The 23,983-nt window shown below is 38.9% G+C and overlaps 1 protein-coding gene across 1 annotated transcript in view; it reads right to left on the bottom strand.

Annotated features, from left to right (window-relative positions):
- Nucleotides 1–2,296: 2,296 nt before the first annotated feature.
- Nucleotides 2,297–23,983, bottom strand: part of LOC131786607 (laminin subunit beta-1) — a 36,171-nt gene continuing 14,484 nt past the window's right edge. The window contains exons 24-58 of the mRNA XM_059103663.2: nt 23,595–23,706; nt 23,259–23,378; nt 22,602–22,726; nt 22,044–22,124; nt 21,760–21,953; nt 21,167–21,273; nt 20,222–20,399; nt 19,522–19,668; nt 19,148–19,302; nt 18,135–18,239; nt 17,711–17,822; nt 16,376–16,722; nt 15,958–16,074; nt 15,275–15,435; nt 14,676–14,814; nt 14,030–14,141; nt 13,392–13,718; nt 12,812–12,966; nt 11,953–12,239; nt 11,632–11,785; nt 11,134–11,252; nt 10,833–11,001; nt 9,671–9,948; nt 9,181–9,337; nt 8,343–8,477; nt 7,775–7,923; nt 6,947–7,120; nt 6,578–6,817; nt 5,936–6,137; nt 5,188–5,346; nt 4,820–4,902; nt 4,427–4,527; nt 4,220–4,353; nt 3,603–3,846; nt 2,297–3,173 (exon numbers count right to left, since the gene is read on the bottom strand). Of these exons, the coding sequence (XP_058959646.2) occupies nt 3,013–3,173; nt 3,603–3,846; nt 4,220–4,353; nt 4,427–4,527; nt 4,820–4,902; nt 5,188–5,346; nt 5,936–6,137; nt 6,578–6,817; nt 6,947–7,120; nt 7,775–7,923; nt 8,343–8,477; nt 9,181–9,337; nt 9,671–9,948; nt 10,833–11,001; nt 11,134–11,252; nt 11,632–11,785; nt 11,953–12,239; nt 12,812–12,966; nt 13,392–13,718; nt 14,030–14,141; nt 14,676–14,814; nt 15,275–15,435; nt 15,958–16,074; nt 16,376–16,722; nt 17,711–17,822; nt 18,135–18,239; nt 19,148–19,302; nt 19,522–19,668; nt 20,222–20,399; nt 21,167–21,273; nt 21,760–21,953; nt 22,044–22,124; nt 22,602–22,726; nt 23,259–23,378; nt 23,595–23,706 (5,740 nt within the window). The 3' untranslated portion in view covers nt 2,297–3,012. The remainder of the gene's footprint in view (nt 3,174–3,602; nt 3,847–4,219; nt 4,354–4,426; nt 4,528–4,819; nt 4,903–5,187; nt 5,347–5,935; nt 6,138–6,577; nt 6,818–6,946; nt 7,121–7,774; nt 7,924–8,342; nt 8,478–9,180; nt 9,338–9,670; nt 9,949–10,832; nt 11,002–11,133; nt 11,253–11,631; nt 11,786–11,952; nt 12,240–12,811; nt 12,967–13,391; nt 13,719–14,029; nt 14,142–14,675; nt 14,815–15,274; nt 15,436–15,957; nt 16,075–16,375; nt 16,723–17,710; nt 17,823–18,134; nt 18,240–19,147; nt 19,303–19,521; nt 19,669–20,221; nt 20,400–21,166; nt 21,274–21,759; nt 21,954–22,043; nt 22,125–22,601; nt 22,727–23,258; nt 23,379–23,594; nt 23,707–23,983) is intronic.

Consider the following 23,983-nt stretch of genomic DNA (forward strand, 5'->3'; position numbering starts at 1 on the left):
AAAATTGTCAAATAAATCTCACGCTAAGCTTGGGTGTGTTCCTGTGGTCGGTCAATTCCACCCCAAGCTTCTTTTTCCAGGCGCAGACTGGTGAATTTTGATGATTCATTTTGACGACTGACATGATACAGTAACGGAAACCAACTAGAGGATGGCTAATAATCGAGAGAAGTGTGGTGTAAATGGGACTAGAGGGAATGAATTGTTAGCTAATGATAGGATTGTGTAAGAGATTTTCAATAAGCGACGGGCTTTCATTTTGGTGATCTCGAGAAACGGTAGTTTTATCAAAAAAAAAGTTCTTGGAAGCTTTCTTAGCTTTTTTTCTTTGATCGCCCAAAAGAAATATAGTTTTGCAGGTCCCTGAAAGACCTAAATGTCAATGTTGAGTATTAAAGCAAATAAATGTATAAACTTTGTTTTGACAATTTCAGGTTTAGTGAATTTTTCCAAATTATACAACCACTAACAACCGAACACGTTTGTTCATTTGGATATTAACCCTTTCAGAGAGATAGAGCCCTGAAATCGAACAACGAATTTGCCTCAACAAACTGTTTTTATACTGCATATTCGTGCGAGTACATTTGTTTAACTATCTGGTAAACTGCCCGGTACCTGCTGAGACATGTCAATACACGGGTTTTCGAACCACACCTTTGATAGCCATCACTGTTATCCAAAATTTTACTCTTCAGCGAAAAATGTTGCAGTTTCTTGCAGCTCTGAATTAAAAAAGATTCTAAGGTATGAGAATACATTTTGTCAGCAAAATCGCAACTTTTAACGAAAGGTATTAATTATGTATTTGATGGTAAGTAGATCGATGTCATGTGCTGATGACGTTAACATAATTTATTCAAACTTCCGAGTAAAATATCCCCAATTTTGTTCCTAACGGAACACAACGTGGATTAGATCTGGGAAAAGTAAACAGCGACGAGCGAACACGAGCCTTTTGCATAACAGTCGAAAGTATTTCATCATACTGCTGCATAGAAACAATTTGCTACAAGGAATTGAATAATACGCATCGTTTGGTTGGATCAAACCTTGAAGGGGAATTCGATTTGGAAAGAGTTATTTCGATAATGGATAAGCCCCTCTCTCAAATATACACCGACTTTACTTTTCAAGACGAAATGCGTACGATACATGATTACGGGTACCGTGTGTTGTGTACCATTCTGGTGGGATCTGGCGCGATTTTCGTGGATATCATTGTTTATTTTGCCTTAGTATTGGTGAAGAAAGTGATCCAGAAGCATTTAATCACTGAAGATATGCACTTCGTTGTTGACTTGCTGTTTGGTTTGTTGAATTTAAGTATCACGGCATGGTTGGCGTACTTTGTGGACGGAAGACTGCGAATTTACTGGGCGAAAAAGAAATATGGCTTCAATAATTCATTCAGTTTAATAGATTGACATTAAAATGATTTTTATTCAGCTGAGGTCGAATCCTTCTTGTAATCAAGCCGTTAAATGGTTATCGACCTTTAATAAATTCATCTTATAGCACGCTTATTCATTTGCAAAATTGCGAATCTTTCTAGGTGGTCAGTAAAGGCATTTATAATAAAATTAAATAACTGCCCTTATACTCTCAAGTGATGATTCCTTTGTCTCGTAAACACCGGCTCGTCGATTTATCAAACCTGAAAAAAGGTCCTACGCCGATCGTCGAAAAATTGTTTCCGCATAGAAGCAATGCATAAAATAAACAGAAAATGACACGCAAATTCAAGTAACGACCATTGATTAGTTGAAACTCGTCAAGGAAAAAAGTTCTTTTGTATTATTACGCAGAAACCGATCATATTCAAAATATCACTCTACACTTTCGTTCATAGCGAATAAGATTTTATTAAACGAAAACTAGACGAGCGTATCCATCATATCTTCGTGAATTAAACGTTGCACTGTCAACTGGTAAGCCAAGTTTTGTCGGGAGAGGCATAATTTATCAATTCGAATATTTCCGGCCTAAGAGACGTTCAAGCCGAAAGCAAGTTTTCCATATTCGAATGAAGATCAAGTGAAAGCTACGTTTTTCATGGATAAGCATCTGCTTTAAACCATTTTCTGATAACGAAAATAATGGATTTTTAATTATTATAAACGGGGGCGGGTAGAAGACGCCAGAAAGAAATAAAGTTATAATTTTCATTAGCAAATGCAAATTGTTATGTTTGTTAATGGTGACACAGCGGCAAAATAATGAATGTGGATCTTTTATCACATTCACTAAGTAACAGGATCTGTGAATGAGCACAAATGAGGAGAATGAGCCTTGCTTTATAAAAAAAAGTTCAATGTTTATTTCTCATCTAACAATATTCACACTGGTAACAATGATGGTAAATTCCGACAGATTGTTAAGCAATTAGTTAAAACTATCACAAACTATAAATAAATGTATAACAATACGTTGAAAGAGCAATGTGTTGGCCGATTCCAGGACAATACGGGCCGGTTACTAACACCAGTTCTGACTCAAACCGCGGTTTTACGCAAGCAATGGGCCTTACGTATTCTCTATAAGATGGTTGTGTTCATTAATGTTCTTCCACTGCTAGCTTTAATTCGGCTCTCTCGGCAGTGTTCACAAAAATAAATGTTCCGATAAAAGATTCAGCTCAATTACAGATAGTTATGAGCACGGCTTTGTTTAATAACGGCTAAACTTTGTTTAAATAACTGGCCCTATGAGGTTTCAGTCAAAGCTCGCCTGACTAAAATGTTTTCAAAAGCAGTACATGATATCTAATTGGGGCTATTTCTGAATTATCAAAAAATAGTAAAAAAATAGCAAAAAAAATAATGAAAAATACATTCAGAGAACTCATCAGATATCAAAACCAGAACAGCGTAAACAAACAAGGATTATATCAGGAAAAGAAGTTATATATATTAATATGAAAATCATATAAAGCTTCACCAGGCGAAGCAATATTTCTCTCTACTCAAACACTTATAAAAATACAGATTGGAGTTTCCTGCAGGTCTTAACTCAAGCTTGTCTTGGAGCATTGCAGCCGAGTTGTACATTATGCAGTTGGCTGGGATTCAGCCTTAACAAGCCAACCGCCTGCTCGTCAATCTTTAGACCTTGTACACAGCCAGTGAATCCTTTATGAGACAAACCGCTGTGCGTCTGGTAACCAGAACCATCTGAAAACATAATGACGTGACTTCAGTTTAGCTTCCCTGTGAGAAGCCGGGTTGTTCCCAGGCTGCTCTCCTTTCCCTTCCCCATCACTCTAATAGCTTGGAAGGAGCAAAGTCTGGGAAACAAGGTTTATAGTCTCTCATTGGGTTGACGAAATTTCTGTTGAAAGATTTCCCAACTTTTCTGTTTCAAAAAGGGAATAAAGGATCAATCTTGTCAACACTGTTTTTTTTTTACGGATGGAATACTTAAATATGGAATGTGCGTGGAAAGAAAATATGTACTAAATTAATCCCGAAATAATGTTCTTCAATATTACTACAAGGTTATTTGATCTTAAAGAAATTTTCACCCCAAAAAAATGACTGAAAACATCGAAAACAACTTCTGGAACACGCGAAGATAAACACTGTGCTACCATTTGATTTTACCTGGTACACCGCCGATGTGAAATTTTCCCTGGTTGAGTGTGAAGGCTGAGGGTACCACACCTTGTAGCGGTGCGTGATCATCCACTCTGAGTTCTACAATACCCTTATTCCGCGAAACTAGAACTCTATGAAACTTGTTATCACACAGATGGAAGGAAGCGTTATATTGTCCGTCTTCTGGGATCGATGGATCTGTCCATCGGATCACGGACGAGTTGTGCGCATTGTTGAAAATGAGAACAACCTGAAAATAAAAGCAAAGTTACGATTCAAAATGAAAATATCTTTATGACAGACAATGGTCAGGCAGACCGCAATCAAGGGGCGGGCCTGTCAGCGGCACTACCTGTAAAATGTTAATTATAAAGTGCGACATTTTCCGTACTTTTGAAAACCAGCCTGATTATTTACTTTCCCCCGTTTAGATTTAAGAGTGATAAACAAACCATATTGGTTATAACAAAGTTATTACATGAAACTGATAATTTTGTAAATTTACCACAGATTTTCTTCAAATGCTAAATTCTTTCAAACTATCTTTTTCAAAAACTCTTGCGTGCGTCTCCACGCCTGGAACAGGTTACACAGGATGTTGATTACATGACTTCGTGTCTCACCTGTCCTTCAAGTTGCTCCAAAGTAACGGATCCAGGACCCGAGCTGTTGGTAATGGACAAAAGGAGTCCGGAGCGAGTGGTGGTTCGGAAGATAATACCAATGTTTGTCTCCTCAGGTAATGAGTAGTTTGAGTCTAAAAAAAGAAAGGAAACTGTCAGACATTGTAAGAGCAGAATAAATCTTGGTGGTCCAATTTTTTTCCTTACCGTATACAATATGACCATCACCAGAGAAACCAACTTGTGCTTGTATCTCGCTGTAGCAGGCTTTGAAGGTGTAGTTAGAATCCCTTTCGTCTCTATCAGTCCTTCAAGAAACAAAAAGGGAAACAACACAATTAGTGCTAACCTGCTGTCAAAGTTTAACGGATGAATTTGTTCAGTTTGGGAAACAGAATCCTAAAGTAAATACTTGCAGAACAAGGACAGAACATAGAATCAACTAAATAAAAAAAAAAAAAAACAAGGAGAAAAGTTCGGTATTGTAATCAGTTAGCTAAAAAACACAAAGCTTATGACGAAATCCAGCGTTAAGTGTATCTAAAAATACATCTGCTTGACTTTTGTCACTGACAGATAACGTTAAGTGTTTGTCCATACCGAGGATTGAAGGTTTTGGATTCGAAGTTTCCGTCTTGAATTTCAAGAGGTCCCATACATCCAAGGAAACCGACGCCATGACACTAGCATGATGTAGAGAAAGAGAGAGACAGATAAAATATCGGTAGATTTTTTAGCTTTTGGTTGAATAAATGTCACTAATTTGCACCTGGCTACTAGTAGAATGAGACCAAACAACAATAAATAGTAAAATTTACAATCATCTTATTTCTCCAAGCTGACGGATTTTAAAACACACGCTCATGAGCAACCTTTCGCAATTTTCTATAAAATAATTATGACGTCATTATCCTTATTTCAAATGAGACAATTCAAAATCGACATCAAGTGAAAAGTATGGTTTTTACCTCTAAATGCGTAAGGTTAATTCCCCGTGGGACCCCTCCATAGTAGAACGGAGTGTTGATCTCCAGAGGAACTTTGTCATCTCCTTGACGTTGATTACCATAATCTTTGTTTGAAACAACCAGCATAGCGCCAAACTGATTAATCCTTAGGAGACGAACCTGAGTTCAAGAAAAACAATGTTAAGTACAAAAAACTTAAAACCCCCGTCCCTACCCCGCCAAGGGAAAACAGCATTAACGGAGACCTAATGATCCTCCGACCACTTATGAGATTTTCAATTTAAGATTCTTAGGAATGACTAGTTCAAATACATGAGTAAATTCCACCAGAACATGTCTTAAAACGGGTTCGTTTCTACAGATACTTGGTAAGGAAGTTGCATAAACATGATGGAGATTCACATGGGCCAAGACTGAGAGTGTGAATGACATTTTACGTTCATATAAACTTCTGCTTAACTCATTTTAAGTTGCGATTTAAAATCGAGTCTCCCGTAAGGGCCATAGTCGATTACCTCTTACTTACCACGCCAGCGTTCAATAGAGATTAGATATGTAGGGTTTGAATGAGTTTATGTCTTCTTATTGGAGAAGTTCACCTATGCGAAGAGTTTCTGAGCGAAAGTTTAAGAGTATATTCTGTTTCCTGAGCATTACTGCAGATATATCACGTAAGATCATGGGAACAGTCTGTCTAACTTCTTTGTTAAGCTAGTTAATCTAACGACACGAAAGAGTATTTTTTTACCGTGTAGAAATAACCACCATCAGAGTAGTTGTTAAATGTGCTTAGAACTTTGACTGTTTTAAAGCCTGCGTTGTATTTGAAAACCAAGCGGCCATTCACCAGCTCCAAACTGATAAAGTGAGTCGGCATCTGCAGGTCATTGGCAGCATAAAGTAGCACTCCATTTGGAACAAGGGAACGGAATTTCACACTGATCACGAAACTGAAAAAATCCCACAATTTCATACAATCAAGCTGTAAACAACCATATTTAATACAACTTTCTAGGATCTCTGCACAGCAAGCTAAGGCAGCCTTTGATTGAATATTCTAATTTTGGACAAACCGAGAGGCGGTTGACAAAGTTAACAAGTTCTCAGTGACTGGTGCTTTGGCCCCCCATCTGTCATCACCTGTTTGTTTTCCGCGCCTGTTATGGCATGACCTTCTTTCCTGCAATTGCCGTAAGTCGGATTTCCTTCCCGCCCTTTCTGCAGGTTGGATTTTTTTCACGCCGGCGCTGGTCGCAAATTTGTCAATCATTGCGCTTCCTAAACGCTCGCAACGACGTGTCGGTCACAACTAGTTTGAATGTCTACTTATCTTTACTTCAACTCCCACTCAGTTTCTTAAAGGCATATCAGAGGAAAATAAAGCACTCACCGGGTTCTTGTAAAGTTTAGCACTTCTGCACTTGCATGGAAGGCCATATAATCAGAACCATCCAAGCGAGCCTCATCTTCACGAGAGGAATTCCGCAAGGGAGGATGTGAGCGACCACAAGTGGGTGGTGGCTTGGTGGGGGGTGGGGTGGTGGGAAGTGCTGTAGGTATAACGTTCAGTTCAGGTGAAACTCCTGCCAGTGACACTCCGAGGCTTCTTCCTGAGAAGATGTTAACATCTCTAACGAAAAAAGAAACAAACACAATTAGGTTGAAGAAAAAAAACAAAAAACAGCGACAAAAATCTTGCAGCAAATGAGAAATAGAAAGAGGAAAGCGAATGACCACGGTCCCTTTTCATGTTACTTACTTTCCGTTCACTTTTAAGATCTTCATGTCGCCTTTGAACGCGTTGATAACAGGGAATTCCCTGGGTATATTTGTCCTGTCATCCACTCCCCCAATCCACAAACTCCCGTTAAGACTAACGTACCCTTTAGCAAAGACTTCTGAGAGGGAGTTACCATCAAGATATACGTTGCTCCTAGAAAAACACGAAAACGTTTTACAAAACCAAACTGATCAACTACGTCACTTTGTGTGACTTAGGTATGTCGACGTTTAGGCAGAGCATAAATAGACCGCACACGCAATTTGTCATGGTCGGCATATTCCATTTTAATCGGCATTTGTTAAAAATCCCAGTTCTTTCTAGTCTTCTTGGTTATAAAATTACCTCCTTAGTTTTTGCTGCTTTAGGAAAGTACCTTGTAATTAGTATTTATTCACCATAATTCAAGGCTGCTCCAAGAAAAAAAATTTTCCTTTCATGTATTCCAATTACAATTTTTCCACACTTTTACAAACTAGTTTGTATTTTCACATTCGAAATGCAGTATTGACGCCACGCTAACACACATTCAAGTTGATAAGGTGCGTTCTCACAGATCGATTTAAAAGTATCAATTTGGAATCAGTTTCCATAATTCTCAGTTGTGATTGCAACAAGCCATAAATATTCTTTCAGCACTTCCCGCACAGACGCCCTCCCCTTTCAGTGAAGACTTGTTAGCTGGTCTGCTCCTATCAGCACTCAGGTAGAAGGTCTACATTTTATTCAACCAGCCCCTTGTGAAACAAATTCTCAGCTATCCCTAGGCAACGAAAATATGCGACAATATTCAGTCAGTTGACTTACCCAGCTGGTCCAAATTCGATTTTCACAGTATGATAAGCACCATCATTAAGTGTCTCGTCCTTGCTTACGGTGGAAACTATTTTTTCCAAATCTGTAACGTGCACTAAATAAATATTGCCATGGAAAAGAGCCAAATAGAACCACGGACCCTACAATAATAGAAAGCACACTTTTATCAAATAATTTAGACAATATTTTGCACGTTTGGTTCATTTGCTCAGAATGTATCTTGTCCAGGTAGACGAAATTAGTTTCTAGGATGCAAAGATAGTCAAGCGAATGTAGAGAGAGGTGCTCCGACCAAAAGGATGAACTCCGTATACATTACTGATAAATAGCTAGGGGCGGAAAAGTGTAAGCAAAGTACCACTTTCTATCTCCCCTTGCAAATTTGAACCTGGTGCTAAAACACAAACATTGGTGAGTGAAGCCAAAGAAAGGTTGGCTAAAGTCGTTCCATCAAAAGTAAATTTTTATCTTATCAAAACGAAAATCGTCCATTCTTTTACTAATCTCTGCTAGTCAAGTTTTCATGCCGTGTAAATCCGTTATAATAATCCAACTTTACCTCTCCACCCGCACTATAAACAAGAACACCACTGGGGGAGAGTGTTTTGAAGGAGATCTCCAGCGACTTCATTTGTGCTTCGCCAGTTTCTACAGCAGCGTAACTGTTACCAAGGAAACGAATACCTTCCTCCACCTTAAAAAAAGAAGGAAAATTAGATTAGATTATGCATAATACACAAAGAGGAAGACACTTCCTTCAAAACTGCTTCTTCGTCTCATTCAGCAGGATCTGTAGTGAAGTATCTGTTGTAGGCTTCACTTTGAAAACTCAGAAAACCATTAATTTCATAATCATTTCTCGAATATGATGGTAAAGAGGAAACGCGCCAAACAGGCAGGAAATCTTGTTAGTTTGTGGTTTTATGCTCTTTTCTTATGTTCTGAAACAGTTGATTATAACAAAAGAAACATTCCAGGTGTTCATTCCCGACTCATTAAAGGTGTTATTAGGATTCTTATTTTGACCCTTCGGCAGTCTCGTCCACTTAGTAACTAAATGCTTGAGGAAAAAATCAACTAACCTTGTTATGGAAGATGAAAAGTCACAAAATATCTTTCAAGTTTACATTCAAGTTTATTTAAAAGCGACTGTGACATTGGTTGACTTGATCGCTCGGGTAGTGATTTACGCTTTTCAGATCAAACTCAATGCGTGATCTCAAAGTTGTAACTTCAAATCTTTTTTCCTGACCCGTTGGTTTAAAGGCGTGACGATCTTAACTGAAACTTATTCAAATAATAACCTAAACGTTTTTCAAATAATTATTGAACGAACATTTCTGTGATAATTATGTAAGATTCAAAGTCTTCCTAGTAAGAGAGTAGACTTCACTTACCACAGGAAGGAGCCCCTTAAAGCTCACTCCCTCCAATGACAGATTCATATTGGCGTTGTTGAGTGGTCGGGTCATCAGGGACCCAGAAAGAGGGCTACTGATGTTGACATACCGTAGAGCCCCAGCAAATGGAGAACCCACAGGAGCACTGATTGCGCTACAAAGAATAGAAGGATATCTTGTGAATGTAAGGAATTTTTAAAAATCTTATGAAGGACATTATATAAGGATAGAAAATGAAGGTGATCGCGTCTAACGTGAAACTGATGCGTGTAAACGAGTTCTTAGCTTAACAAGCATTTTTCCAACAACTGAAAAAAAAAATGCGTCATGGCAGCCTGACGGAATATTGGAATGAAAACCAGGAAATTGATTTACTTCCATTTAAGGCAACAAGTATTATTGTAGAGAATGTAAAGATAATTTGCTCTTGTTGCATGTTCCGACAATGGAGCTTTCGTAAAATATCTATAGATGCAAAGAAGCTGACCTGTTAGGATCTTTACCACCAAATAACAGAGCCTGTCCATCCGCAAGATACTCAGTGGTCTTTGTCATTATTGTCACGTGATCAACTGCTCCACCGTCAGACAGACCAACAGGTCTCACGGCCAGACTGGTATTTCTGAGACCGCGCACCACATGCACCTTGTACCAGCGGCCATCGCTATAAGAGTTGCTATTACTGTGTACAGTGTACGTGCGGTTGTATGTTTTAAAGAAAAACACTACTCTGCTGTCGTTTAAGTACACTCCGTATGCGTAATTCTGCAAAAACACACACACACAAAAGGTCAGTGAAAGCGATTCACCAAAAAAAATAGCGGTCATCTTAGCCCCTTCCCTCCCCTCCCCCCTCCCCTCCCCCCTCCCCTCCCCCCCCCCCTCCCCCCTCCCCTCCCCCCCTCCTCTCCAAACAAAATCACATGGATATCATCCTTTAGTAAAAACTACTCGGTTACTGAATTTCTAACCTTCTGTTTGGCTGTGCGGAAATAATTCAAAGTATGTAACGGAAAATTGAGCAGTTTTTATTTGTTAAATGCGTAACATTAGTTGTTTACATGTTGTGATAACACTTGCGTCAAGCAAAAGTTACTTATCTTCCGGTCATTGCCAAAACAGATAAAAGCTAGTTAGTACAAATGTTTTTTAGTATGCGTTTTAACTAAAACCATTATTCTACTCAGGCCTGCCGAATATTAGATTATTATTATTATTACCAGCTCGACTTTACGCGCCTCGTTGGTTATTCATCATCTCATAATCGACTTACCCACGTAGAATAATCGTTAAGCAAACGAGTTGAGCTTTTAATTCTATTTGAAGCTGATGGATTTTACAATGACCAGGATCATAAGACGCCAAGCTTATGACGCGTCTTATTAGGGGGGCGAGTTAGAGCTACATGTTTGCAATCGTTAAGCCACCATTTTTGATTTAGGTGCAAAAATCTCTTTCACCTCTCACCCTTTCCCAGATCTAAGATGGTAAGCACGCTTTTTTAGGATGAATTACCGAGAACATGCCTGCACCGTAAAATGGAGGCACAAAACGAAATACAGTGGTCGTGGAAGGTAGAGAGAACAAATTATGGATATCGGATACGTCAATGGGGTTATCTAGAGTACATCAAACATGAGCTGCCACACCTGTCCATTTAAGACGCCTGCTACAAACGCCGTTTCAAAGAATGTTCTGAACTCAAATTCCATTTTTGACTCCCCAGTGATGTTGAACTCTCCCATCGTCTGTTTCAAATGACCATCAGGTATACCGAAGAAGCTGCTTCCTGGAACAGTATCCATCTGGACTGCAGGCCTGTTAAAAGAAAGAGTAGAAGTTTTCTGCAAGTGTAAAGCACTTGGCGCCTTGTTCAGTTTATACAGCGACTGTGATACTTTAACCCAATATAACTAACACTGGCACTGCTGAATCGCAAGAGTGTTATACCTTCTGGAGCAGAAAGACCGATTTCCTTGCACCTCAACTGGCTCCCACAGATTCAGGGCCTCCTGATTGAGTACAACGTTATCAATACAGCCATCAAAGTACCGATCACTCTTGTTTACCTGCATTAGAAAAGAGTTTTGGTCTTAAATGAAGGATCGCTGTTATGTTAGTTTGAATTTCCGAAAGGAATAGACACACATGGTTAGAGAGTTCCTTCTTCGTCTTATATTCCTACTCGCTCTGTTTTTGTTAATCCTTCACGTTCTAATATCAGTGTTCATATTCTCCATACTGTTCCCAATACATCGCCTAAGGTACTGACAAGAAAAATTTGTTCAACAATCAAGAGGTTCTTTAGTTGGTGATCATTTCCTTTATTCTCATGACCTTAATATGTGATTCAGGGGTGATATTGGGAGGAGAAATTAGATGCTGGTCATTCAGAGAGTTGCTGCGCAGTTATTTCAATGAAACGTTCAAGAATTTCATTTCACCTACCATGACTCCATCCGGAAGACCTCCAATGTGAACGAGATCATTTAAGCGGAAGTCAGTGTCGATAACTGAGGAAATTGTGTCCGAATCGCTCTCGTAAGTCCGACTAAAATTTCTACTGTGGTCTGTCACTGTTAAACGCCCATCCGTCTTGTATCTATTAATAAGAAAACATATCAGAGGAAAAGGTTATTATAGAGATGTATATTGCTGTAACACGAGGAAGAAGAGTTTACTAATTACAGTGTACTGATTTTCCTTCCTTAGTTGAATAGCGTTTCATTTGGAAGTAAGGATTAACAATTGACTGACAACGTTACTGACCGGGTGGCGTAGGCTGTGTACCAGTGCCCAGGCCTCACCGGCACTGCCCAGTTGGTGATGGTTATTGGTCCTGTGCCAAGGGTGTACTGGAACCTAACATAGGACCCGGCCTCTAGAGTCACCGCCAGTGCGCTATTAGACTCATCCGATAAGTAAAACAGTGCACCCTGTACTCGTGTCGCTCGGAAGTCCATTCTTATCTCAGTGTACGTGGTCTTGTTTATTAAGCGGGATGTTGGGTTATACCGCACAACCGTGCTTCCTTGCACATTGAGAGCGAGACGAATCTACAACGTAGATAAGAATTAGTAAGATACAGACTTATTGTTGGAAAAAATTAAGTGAACAGTTTACAACAACTTCTGGCTGAATTTTTGTCTTGAACGAAAAAAAAAACCCACACACAAGCGAAAAAACATTTCATCACAAAAAAACATTAAGAGGTAAAAGCGACTGAAGACAATTTTCAGTTTCAAGGACTTCCAATCGCAGGTCCAAAGGTCCAACGCACTAGGTGTACGCTTACAGCTTTACTACGAGTTCTAATTCATTGCTGGCTACATACACCTTGTTGTGTTCTGGTTGTTTCTGACAGCTTTCTTTCAGTATGCAAGTAATAAATAGCATGGGAAATGGTCACAGAATACAGCCGCACCCTGCTACTATCCTTTGTCGAGGGCGCAGTGAACAATAAGAGCTACCCGAGGAAAGAAAATAGTCCTTCAATCGAACCTGTAATCAACCATTTCCCAGCAAGAAAGTTAAACAGAATTGTGCCTTATATTTCCTTTTTTTTTTCGTTGTACTGATTAGAATTTGCATTAACTCTTCGTCAGGTTAACAGCGCATTCTGCGTTACCTTGGCGACATATTCTCTCGCTCTCCTGAGCTTTTCATCCAGTGCTGTCATGTTTTGTTTCAATTGAGCTTGTAAGGAAACTGTTATATTCCTGAGACGATCGGATTCCTGTACCGTGTCATCCACACTGTCCAATGATTTACTAGCATTTTGTACTGTATCAGAAAAAACACATTAACGGCAACGCTTTTTCTATCAGTTCCAACTATGGGATATTAACGCTTCCCTCCTGAATGTTACGTGATGACAATTCTTACTTTCAAAGCACATGATAGGGAAATCAAAAGTGGGTGTTGAGGGTATTTTTGGAAAAGACTATTGCTAATTTCAGGGAAAGTATAAACGAAAGCTAATAATAAGCTTACAATCCAGTCACTGAAAATTGCTTTGTTTACTTCTTTTACTGTGAATTGTGACATTTGGTTAAAGAGAGTACCCCACCAAGAGCTCTCTTGCTCTCTGCAGTCATTTTGAATCAAATTTTAACTTATAAAGCAGGAAAGTGAGAAATGGAAAATCATGTCTTGAGAATTTTCAAGAAGTACAGACCTACTACTGATCACATAAACCACAGGCTTACCATTATCAAATGCCTGGTTCATCAGCACAGCAGCTCTCTCCGCTGACTGATTAATTGACTGCATCCTTTCCTCGAGTCTATCCACTTGATTCAATAGGGCTGGTACGCCATCATTAACTGGATTAGAACGATACATCGCCTCTTCGAAATTATCGGTGGCACTCTTGGAATCAGAAACGATAGAGTGAGAATTGCTTCCTACTTCAGCAGCCTGCATCAGTAAGTCTCGGCTGGATAGCAGCGAACTATACTGAGTATCAACTGACTCCCCAGTCATTACAGCATTCATGTATGTCCGGTTTGATGATGTCACATTCGCACGTAGTCCTGAAAGTAAAAGATAAATGTGTTACCTTCTTATAAGGAAAACGCGAATTCCTCTCTAACACGAAGAGAAATCTATTGGAAAAAAATAAACGAACAAAAAACCAAACAAACGTAGATACAAAAAAATAAGGATTAATACTGAAGAAGGGAAAATAATGTAACACAATTACTTATCTCACCTACTCTTGTCCCACGTTAGAACATAATTTCCGACCCCGATGTAGGGCTTTTGACGCACTTACAAAAGTTGAATCAAATAAATAACAAAATAGTGCACAACTGGCTAGCAAGCATTTGAGTAAGATGTTTACCTGGTAAGTTTATATCTCTGTCTAAAGTTTCGTTCAAGAGAGTTTCACTCTTATCTCGAGAGGAAGCAACTCGTGTTTGAAGGTCAGAGCTTACTACAGTGAGGTTCTCGAGCTGGAGGAAAAAAAAATAGAAAATAAAATTAAAATTAAACGGTCAGTGATACACAAAAATAAGAAATAAAATGACTCTACTTCTACTGATAAAAATGATGATGATGACGATGGTAATGTAAAGATGATGATCATGATAATGATAATGATAATAATAAAAAAACAATAAATGAGAGAGAGTTCACAGAGACGTAACAGAAATTCATAACTACAATTGGGAAATGGAGGAGAAGTCTGCCAAGACTACTATGATAAAGGGTAGCTTCGCGAGGAAGTAACTAGGACGTTGTCTTATAGCTCTCGATCAGTGGTTCCTAAGGCTAAAAAAAATGCATCGTAATCTAGATCATGGGTATGGTTATCACTCTGCAGCGCAAGTAAAAAAGTTTCACTGTCCCTTGTTTTACCACCTGCTGTCCGCTGTGGCTTTTCAGCTCGAAAGTAAAGAAGAGGATAACAGTTTATTTGTTTTAAAAGACTGACCAGAAATATCATATAAAGCAGAAGATCAGGAAGTAACAATCAAGTTACTCACTCGGTTCATGATTTCCTGTAGCGAACTGTTCACTTGCTGTGAGGTTTCCAGTGACTGATTTCCCAGCACAACTACTTCTTCGAATGTTTTAATAGCATCCACTGCACGTGCCCCGTGCGCAAGAGTGTTGTTAAACACGCTGAAGGGAAAGAAGGTGACATGACAGTTTGGCCTTCACTTGTGCTTCCAAAATGGAAATGAGCGATAGTCGTGCACGGTTGTATGTGACTCGAGCGTACAGGCAATAACACCCTTTGCCATACCTGTGGCCATGTCCAGCTCCTCTTTAAAGTCTTTCCATAAAGTCTCTGACCATTGAGGAAGGACGTAAAATTGCACTTTGTTTGCTTTTCTCGTTCCTAGTTGCCGCACGGTTTTTAAGATTGTCGGAGCCTGATAATCAACACCTACGCAAAAACGCCGGAAATAGCCTTTCGGAAAATATGCCACGACCGCAGAGTAATTTTAAGACTTTGGCTTTTCCATAAGAAGCCTGAGTAATAGAACCTGCATTGATTTTACAGCAAATAGGAAAAACAGCGTTGAGTTTTCCGACCAGTGGGTATTAAGAAGCCTAAGTTGTATCAGCACTCCCTTACCTTTGCCTTTCCCTGGCCAAGGCTGTCAAATTAGCTGCATGTTTAGTAGCATTTTCCAGGACACTTTGGTTTGCAGCAGACACCTCTGGACCCACAGCTGTTAGAGAGTTCTCCAGTGTATTCATGTCTGCTTGTAGACCACCGATAAGATCACTTGTATTCTGTAGCAAAAACAGTCCAACATCGTAAATAATCAATTATTGACCACAACTAACTTTTTATATGCACACGTTGTCGCCAGTGTTAAAAAGTATTCAGCAGGAACAATATTATCTACCATCTCGTCAAAAGAAGAGTTTCCCTAAAGACACAGCGATATAGAACTCACAGAATCCATGATTTACTAAAGGTCTATTCTTTCTCAAATCAATTTGTTTGGTGTTTTCTTTCTCTTCTTCTCTTTTTTTAAGTCCTCATATGTTTACCAGTTCGTCTCTTTACACCTGAAGAAAACCACAGCTCCTTTTTAAACTTTCCAGAGCCTGTAAAGTCATCTTCCATAAATAGCGAGCTAAATTATATTCCTTTTACATCATGCGAGTCCAGTTACTCAACTTTCCTCTTCATTCAACTCCGCGGCTTATGCACCTGTAGACCAAACACTTCCGCCAGCCATACAGGCTGCACAATATTTCCGTACTTTGTTAGAACTCAAGTCACTTGTGACAAACATTTGACATTACCTTGTAGTAGCTATGACCGGTTGAAACGTACTGGCTGCTGCTGTTTAAAATTCCAGTGACAATCTGAAGCAACTCAAGAGCATGATCTGTTGTGTTTCTCGCTTTATCAATTAAGTTCTGTAAGACAAAGTTCATCAAATTAGTATAGTGGATAAGTTGCTAAAGAAACTGTGGTGCTGCGATAATGCGGTTATCACAAGATAATAAGGTTTTTAATCAATTGAGTTGATAATTAATTTGGCCACCGTAAAGACTTTCTAAAGCAGACGTTTCACCCATTCGTCAGGGGCTTCATTGAATACCCTGTTGTGTGGTAAAAACTAGCTTGATACTTGAATAAGGTACTTTCGATGTTCAGCCGAGACATTTAAAGAAAGGTCTATCGCACAAACAAAAAATTTGACGCAGTAGAACATACCTTAGTTTGGTTCATAAGAGCAACAGCTTCGTTGGTTCTATCAGTGATTGTAACAATCTGCGGTTTCATCAGATCAAACATTCCATTTGAGATCAAGTAGCTTCCTTGAGCCTGCAGCATGGTCTTGTTGAGGTTTTCTGACATGTTCTTATGAGATGTCACATTGTACTGTGCTGACATAGCAAGGCTGTGGGCGGACTCCACCGACTGAACCTCCTCATCAACTCGCTGCATTTCCGTCTCATACGTCTTATTTATAATGCCATTTATACTTCCCAATACACTGTCTGCATGGTCTCTCAGCTTGGTCAGTTGATCCAATATTTCAGTAACAGTACCATTCAATGCTGTAAGCGAAACACACACAGTCTTAAGTATTTAAACCTTTAATAATTCTTCAAAAGAGAGCTATACGTACCATAACTTTCTCAAAACCAGATGAACAATCTGAGCCTCTCTTTAAGGAATTAGAGATTCTTAAATTAACTGATCTTGTTATCCTTCACGATGCACTTTTTATGTATCACTGTTACTATAATCTTCTTCCATCTTCCTTAACATTTAAAAACAAAGTCAAATTAAACATCTCACAGTCTTACTGTTCATGAGTTTTCAACTGGTCTCTTCTTCTTCTACTTTTTTCTTTATCTTATTTTTATTTATTTATATTTTGTCCTCTTTTTTTTGACCGATAATTTGCTTTGCTCAAGCTTTAGTGCCAACCTACGTCCTATATTTAAACATTATTTCCTTTTACTCAGCTAGATTAGATTTTCAGTTATTCTGAGTAAATGTTACCTTTTTTGTATTAATATGTTATGCGTGTAAATTAAGTTTAACTTCTAAATTTGGTAATAAAGCTTGTTGTTTAATCGCAGTTAACATCAGCTTAGAAGTTCAAAGTATAGTTGCTTTAATTTCATCAATTTCCAGTAAAATTTACTAAAGCAGTATCCACGCCATGTAAAAATTTACCCATTTAGAAACTACGTAACGAATGTCATTGTCCTCACTGTCCGCCTCTGCTTTTAGCTTAGTATATGAAGACTGTTCAAGGAAATGGAACATGTTCAAAATTACCAGTGAAGACCTTACACGTGACAAGCTAAACTAGTATGTCACATGATTTAGTGCAACAGTGGATAGCACCGAAGGCCGAATATCTTATAAATACCTCTGGGCAACGCGCACGGGATTTCCTCGGAAAATATTTACCTAGTAGTCTTCACTAACCACAGACACTGAGATAAATAGTAGATAATTCACTGGCTACTTCAGCGAAATTTCACTAATGTAAATTTATAACACAAGTTATGCATAGTGCGTTGTACTGACCTGTTAGGTTGTCTTTCGAAGACTGAGTATTCCTATTTAATTCTTCAATCTGGAGTAACTCGCGAGAGACGATGGATGTCAAATTTTCGCTTTCTTGTGATGTCCTTGTCAACTGAAGGGATATTAAGAGCAGTTAAAATCAGTTCTTGTCAGAGTATTAATGGCGGGATGAAGGAAAGGAACTCAGTCCCCCGATAGAACTACGATTGCCTTCACACCGATAGAATTCTCTAAATCTACAGAACTTGTGTTGGTGTAGACCATAAACATTGTTTTACGTTCACCTATGAATATAAAGGTGTTAACAAACAGATAAACTTCCGACACCCCTTCAGAATTGACGACTGGATGCCAAACCAACTGAGCAACAGAAAAGCTAATGGCGATAGCTAGATCGTTTTTTGTTTAATTTTCAGTATCTTACCATGTCTTGTAATTCGCCGACAGTTCTGTTTGGAGTGCTCTTTTCTAGTTCAGTTATGTTTTGAAGAAGGCCTTTCACCAATATGTCAAATTCAGCTGAAGATTTCTACGAAAAAAAGAATCTATGTTAAGGCTAAGTGTAAATGTAAATGCAAACTGACATTTCCAAACACGTAAAATTTCCAGAATAGATATCAATTAGCCGGCGTTACTGGCAGCTGTTAAGGCGTTCGATGAAAACAGACGCGGCGGAACTTCCAGTTCCAAGCCTTCCGTAGTTCGACTGCTCCACACTTCAAAACGCACACAAAAAACACCAGCTTCACATGCTATGGATGCTTGTCTGCCTTAGATTCTCATTAGCGATCTAGTGAAATAGCGTTTGGACAGGAGTCTAGCAGATTTTACTATTGCCTACTTGGTTACTGAATCAATCTTTACATGACCACTGACGAAAAGTTGACATGCATAATTCGATTCTTTACAGTGTATCTGATGCAACTAGGAAATCCAATCAGAGCAAGGCCTGTTCATACTCGACAATACGAGCCCCGTATACTCTTTGGCAATTTAAATTTGAGTGACACCCTATTCACACAGCTTTGGTTTCCACTTATTTTCCAACAGCCAACGACCCCGTAATGATTCCAATTCATAAAACCCGTACGAGCCACAAGTATGCGAAAGTACTTTGTGATCAAAGGTTTAGTGTTCACATTTACCCAACAAGTTAGTGGCGTCAACACATCACCGGTAAACAAAAAAAATGAGATTTCGCTGACATTCGATCGGATGAAATTGAAAACGTCGGACTTTATAAATTCAGTTCTGCCCTCTAATTGGCTTTTTACAAATTGTCCTGATTGGCCCGTTTCCAGAAGATGCACGGAAAATGTACTGGAGTACTTTGACGACTTCCAGAAAGAAGAAATCCCCTTTACACACTGAAATTCCGTGATATTATATTTTTGAGTCCTTCAATTACACTTTGTAAAGTTCCACAAACAACCAAACCTTTGCTTCAGCGATAAGACCCTCGACTTCCTCTAGCTCGGGCCACAACTTTTTTAAGTTAGAAACCGTATCAGCTTTCTGTTGGGCATCTTTCAAGATTGTTAGAGTTGTGTTAAGATCCCCTTGTAAACCAAGTCTGGTGCAACGTGGACATGCTGTAAACAGAACGAAATCCTCGGTTGTTATATTAGCCTTATAGAAAATATCGACTACTTATATATTATGGTAACCGAGCTTGTGATTACAATTTGATTTGTAAAAAAGGCATCTTTTTCATCATCATTTTTTACTTGCAAGGTTGTAGGACTTATCCTTTAAGTAAATTGTTGACTTGGTTTTCTGAAATTTTATTACAACGATGAAACTGTACTCACGGTCACAGCCATCTCCTGAGAAGTTCGTATGTTGTACCATGCATTGGTCACACACTCTACTTGTTACGCCAGGTTTACAGTAACACTGGCCTGTGGTGCGGTCACATCGCGTGTGATTGTCTGAGCCAGTGTCATTGCAGTTACAATCTGAAAAAGAGGTGCGAAATATTGTTAGAACTTTTGGATTGCTCGTCTTGAAGAAAGAACACACCATCAGCAAATAACAATCTTTGAATTAACTGCCAACTGATGAATCCATCAAGAAGATATAATTATAGAAAATAAAACAAAAACAAAGCAAACAAATAAAGTGAAAACACATGAATTCCTTGCTCCTTATTTGAAGGAACCATGTTATGTTTCTACATCTCGTAACTTCCGACTGAGTTTTTCAAGTTTTTGATTTGCAATCTGTTTTAATCTCGACCATCCTTAGCAAACCTTTTATGTTTTAGAATTACCTCTTCCGTCTTTTTTATTTAATTGAACTATTATGCTGTACTTTCTTTAACTTAAAGTTAGATTAGCACAGCTAAAAAAGAACTCTTCGCAAGGCGAAATAGCTCCTACAATTATTATCAAAACACCCGGAGCCACAAGATCTAATGAAGATATAATACTTGACTGTTTAGTTTCTTTTTTCTATTAACAAATAACAATCCCTTCACATTTACTTGATGACACGTAGCATGATCATTACCTTGACACGTGGCGTTAGGAAGTCCAAAATACCCCCACTCACACAGGTCACACTTGTCACCAAGGGTGTGGTTCTTACACTGACAGATTCCTGATTCGTTACACTGAAGAGAGCTAGATCCAAATTTGTTACATTCGCAAGGTGTACATCCGCCTGAAGTAAAGTTATAGCTGTAGGGCTACAAACATAACAAGAAATCCACCATAAATTAATTGCGAACACTATCCACGTTTACAAGCACTGTTCTACTCTTTCATAGCCAAGATTTCAATATCAATTTTCCTAACTGTCCTTTTTACAATTCTTATTTTTTGCTTTGAGAATTTGGTGTTAAGTCAAAAAATTCCTCTACTTGAAATCTATCCTCTTATCGCTTCCTGCTCGAAAAATGTTTATACTGTAAGGAGAAATTACTTGTTTCTCGCTCCTGGAAGCTAAGGAGTAAATGCAAGCTCCATACCCTCAAGAGCTGACATAGTTACAGTGGTTTGAATTCATGTCAACCGTAGTTGAAGATAGATAAACAGTTACGACTTTACTAGTTCACCACTGATACTCAGTGACCAAGTCCGACCGCCAGAAACGTAACACGGCATCACAGACCACCCAGTTTTTTTTATGGTATTCAACCACTAAACAATCCTAACTTAACTAAAATGATGACTGCTGGTCAAACCGTGAGTCACTGCCACCGAAAACAGTCATTTCTGGGACCCTCCACACTCGCACTCACGATCACCATACACGTTAGATAAAACTTTCTTCTTTTTCAAAAGCAAAAGACGTCGGAAAGACTTGAACGGATTTCTAAAAGTACACAGCCGTACATATTAATAATTGTGTTTTGATAAAACTTTTCCAGACTTTTCGATAAATAGATAATCGATAATATAGAATCTTGTTAAAGAGCTAACTACTTTCTCAGAGCTACAATGTATTGATTACCTCGCATCTGGAGCAGTTTAGTCCTGTTACATGCGGTTTACATTCACATTGCCCGGTTACGTGATTACAAACGTTATGATAAGCTCCAACACCATCACAGACACAAGCTGAAAATCAAAGTCGTTAAAAGTAATTAATTATAAATTTCATCCTTATCATTTTGCCCTACACTGTTTCTGAATAAAAAGCTCGATTTTAGTTGGCACTCGCATTGAGCAGACACTCAGAAGTAAAAATAGCTGGGCTGGATTTCTTATTAAATCCGTACGTCAAAATCTAACTCTGATTAAATTCCCATTCATACCCCTGTGCTAAGAAATTAATTCACCGTCAAGTGTACACAACTGGAGCCTCAAGTCAGAAAAAACAAGGAGGAATGTTTTGGCGACACAATGTGGGACAAGTTGCAGTCGTAAATGAATTCGTGCGGCTGTGGCATAAATTCAAACAGGTTTGAATTTGTGTGTATAAGCGCAATGACTTATTATGGAATAAATACACATCATGGAGCAGTTTGCGGTAGACACCTCTCACATCAACTTATTATTTAATAATATCCTGCCATTCAAATAAGAAACACGTTTTTCAAGGACCTTGACACTGCTGTGCGGTAGCGTTTCCCCATGTTCCATTCTCACAGCGTTCACAGTGAAATCCAGTCGTGTTATACTGACAGTTCAAACACTCTCCAGTTGTTGTGTTACACACATCTGAATTATTGTTACACTGGCATCTTGAACAGTTTCCTCCCGGCATGAGTGGTTCGCCAAAGAACCCTAGCTGACAACTGTAACAAGACAGAAATGAGATTCAAGAAACGATGCTCCATCCATTTCTTCCATTCACGAGTTTATCTGAAAGTTCGACAAAGCCTTACCTTCCACAAATGTCTCCCTTGTATCCCTCAGAGCAGTTGAGGCACTCCGGTTGACCATCAGCTCCAGCTTTGCACAGAGCACTGAAAAAAAGATAAAAAAGAGAGAAAAAATGAAAGAGAAATCTTAGCTGCAATAACTCGGGTCTGTTACACGTGCAAGACAAGGTGAAGAGCACCGTGGCCTAACGGAATGAAACTGTCATTCTTTTTTTTTCGTTCGTTTTTCGGTGTAGGGCGGTATGCGTCAGGGGCATAGTGTCAGGTTTTTTCAAGGGGGGAGGGAGGGGAGTCCTACAAATTTCCGCCGCCCTTGCGTGAGATGGCTTACACCGCTGCTCTACCTTGTGTATCAGCAGGCTCGTATTCGATATCAATGCCACGCCAATTCCCCATTACCTAAGCCCCTAGACATTTAAAACTTTGACCATACTAACAAAACTTGCAGGTAATATCGCTTTTGGCGTTACAAACAACCATCTTGGTTCCCCTCTTCTTCTCAGAGTACAGTTCACTTTACTTCCCAACATTATCATGTACTTTAAACCAATCTATACTCACGTGGTTGTCCGTGGTTCCTCACAGGGACATTTCTTGCAGTCACCAGGAGTTCCATGAGTAGCGTTACCATAGAAACCATCCAGGCAGATCTCGCAGTGAAAACCAGTGGTATTATGAGCACAGTTCTGATGAAACAAAACATGTACAAAGACCTTTAATGGTGTACTCGCGAAATTTTTTCATGTTGAAATAGAACTATGCTTTTTTAACTATCAGTGACTAAACTTGATACCCAGAATACGGAAAGTTTGACGAATAACTCATTCTTTTAGAAAGGCATAACTGTTGTCACTAGAAAAAAAGGAAGCTACATCTTCAAAAATCTATGCTGCAAAAAAAAATCTCATTGTTTGCCAATCAAGTCTAAGAAATAGAGTGCTTTTACAAATTAATAACGACGGCCAATCGGAAGAGAGGAAAATACGTTTAAGAGCCAACGAGACTGCGCGGGAAAATGCAGGCGACCAAGTCGTGATTGGTTTTAGTTTTGCATCTGATTGGTTGAAAGAGCGACACAAGTTTTCTGGACCAATCACTGAGCGTAGTGAAGCAAAAACAAAGATATCGCAAATTACTTTTGCCACTCCATTGAAAATTGCTCTATCAGTATAAAAAAAACTAATATAAACTTAAATGGAGAGAAAACTGATTCCTTACCAAGCACTGTCCAGTGGCTGGATCGCAGTCTTCTGTGTGTCCGTTACAGTTACAAGGCTCGCACTTCCCAAGAAACATGTCATCTGACACATTCACTCTGTGATACCCTCTGGCACATCGCTGAAAATTAGTATAAAATATTGTAAACAAGTACTGTAATCACTTATGATGGGGCAAAGATAATACATTATGGTTCAGTAAATAACTGGACAAACAAGGAAGACTCTTAACCCTAACCCAAAAAATCCCCACAAGTCAGAGGAATACATCACGAGAAAGCTTCCTCGTACTACTAACTGAAAACTAGTCTGAGCAATGTAATCATTATTACCGTACCTCACACGACAAACCGGTATAACCATCTCCGCAGTTACACTGCTCTACATCATAAGCTCTTCCTGCATCTGATACCATTTCGCTTACGTCATCAATTTTAACATCACCAAGGCTGGAAATGAAATTAAAATTGCACTTTCATTTCACGATAAAAATTTTCAACTCAGAAATGGTGCTTTATGAAAACCATTGCCACTTTATGCGGCAAATGATTGTAAATGTAATTTATGTCAAAATGGTCTATATGTTTTGTCAGCATTTGTCATGTGAAAAGTGCTAGTCACAAGGATTCTGCCCTCTCTTGAGGGTTACAAAACCTAGAACAATTTGATTTTTTCCCCAAGAAGTTTAAAACCATCCTAATACAAGCACTAGCCACACTTGCCAAA

The sequence above is a fragment of the Pocillopora verrucosa genome, chromosome 4 (assembly GCF_036669915.1).
Source record: "Pocillopora verrucosa isolate sample1 chromosome 4, ASM3666991v2, whole genome shotgun sequence".
Classification (NCBI taxonomy): domain Eukaryota; kingdom Metazoa; phylum Cnidaria; class Anthozoa; order Scleractinia; family Pocilloporidae; genus Pocillopora; species Pocillopora verrucosa.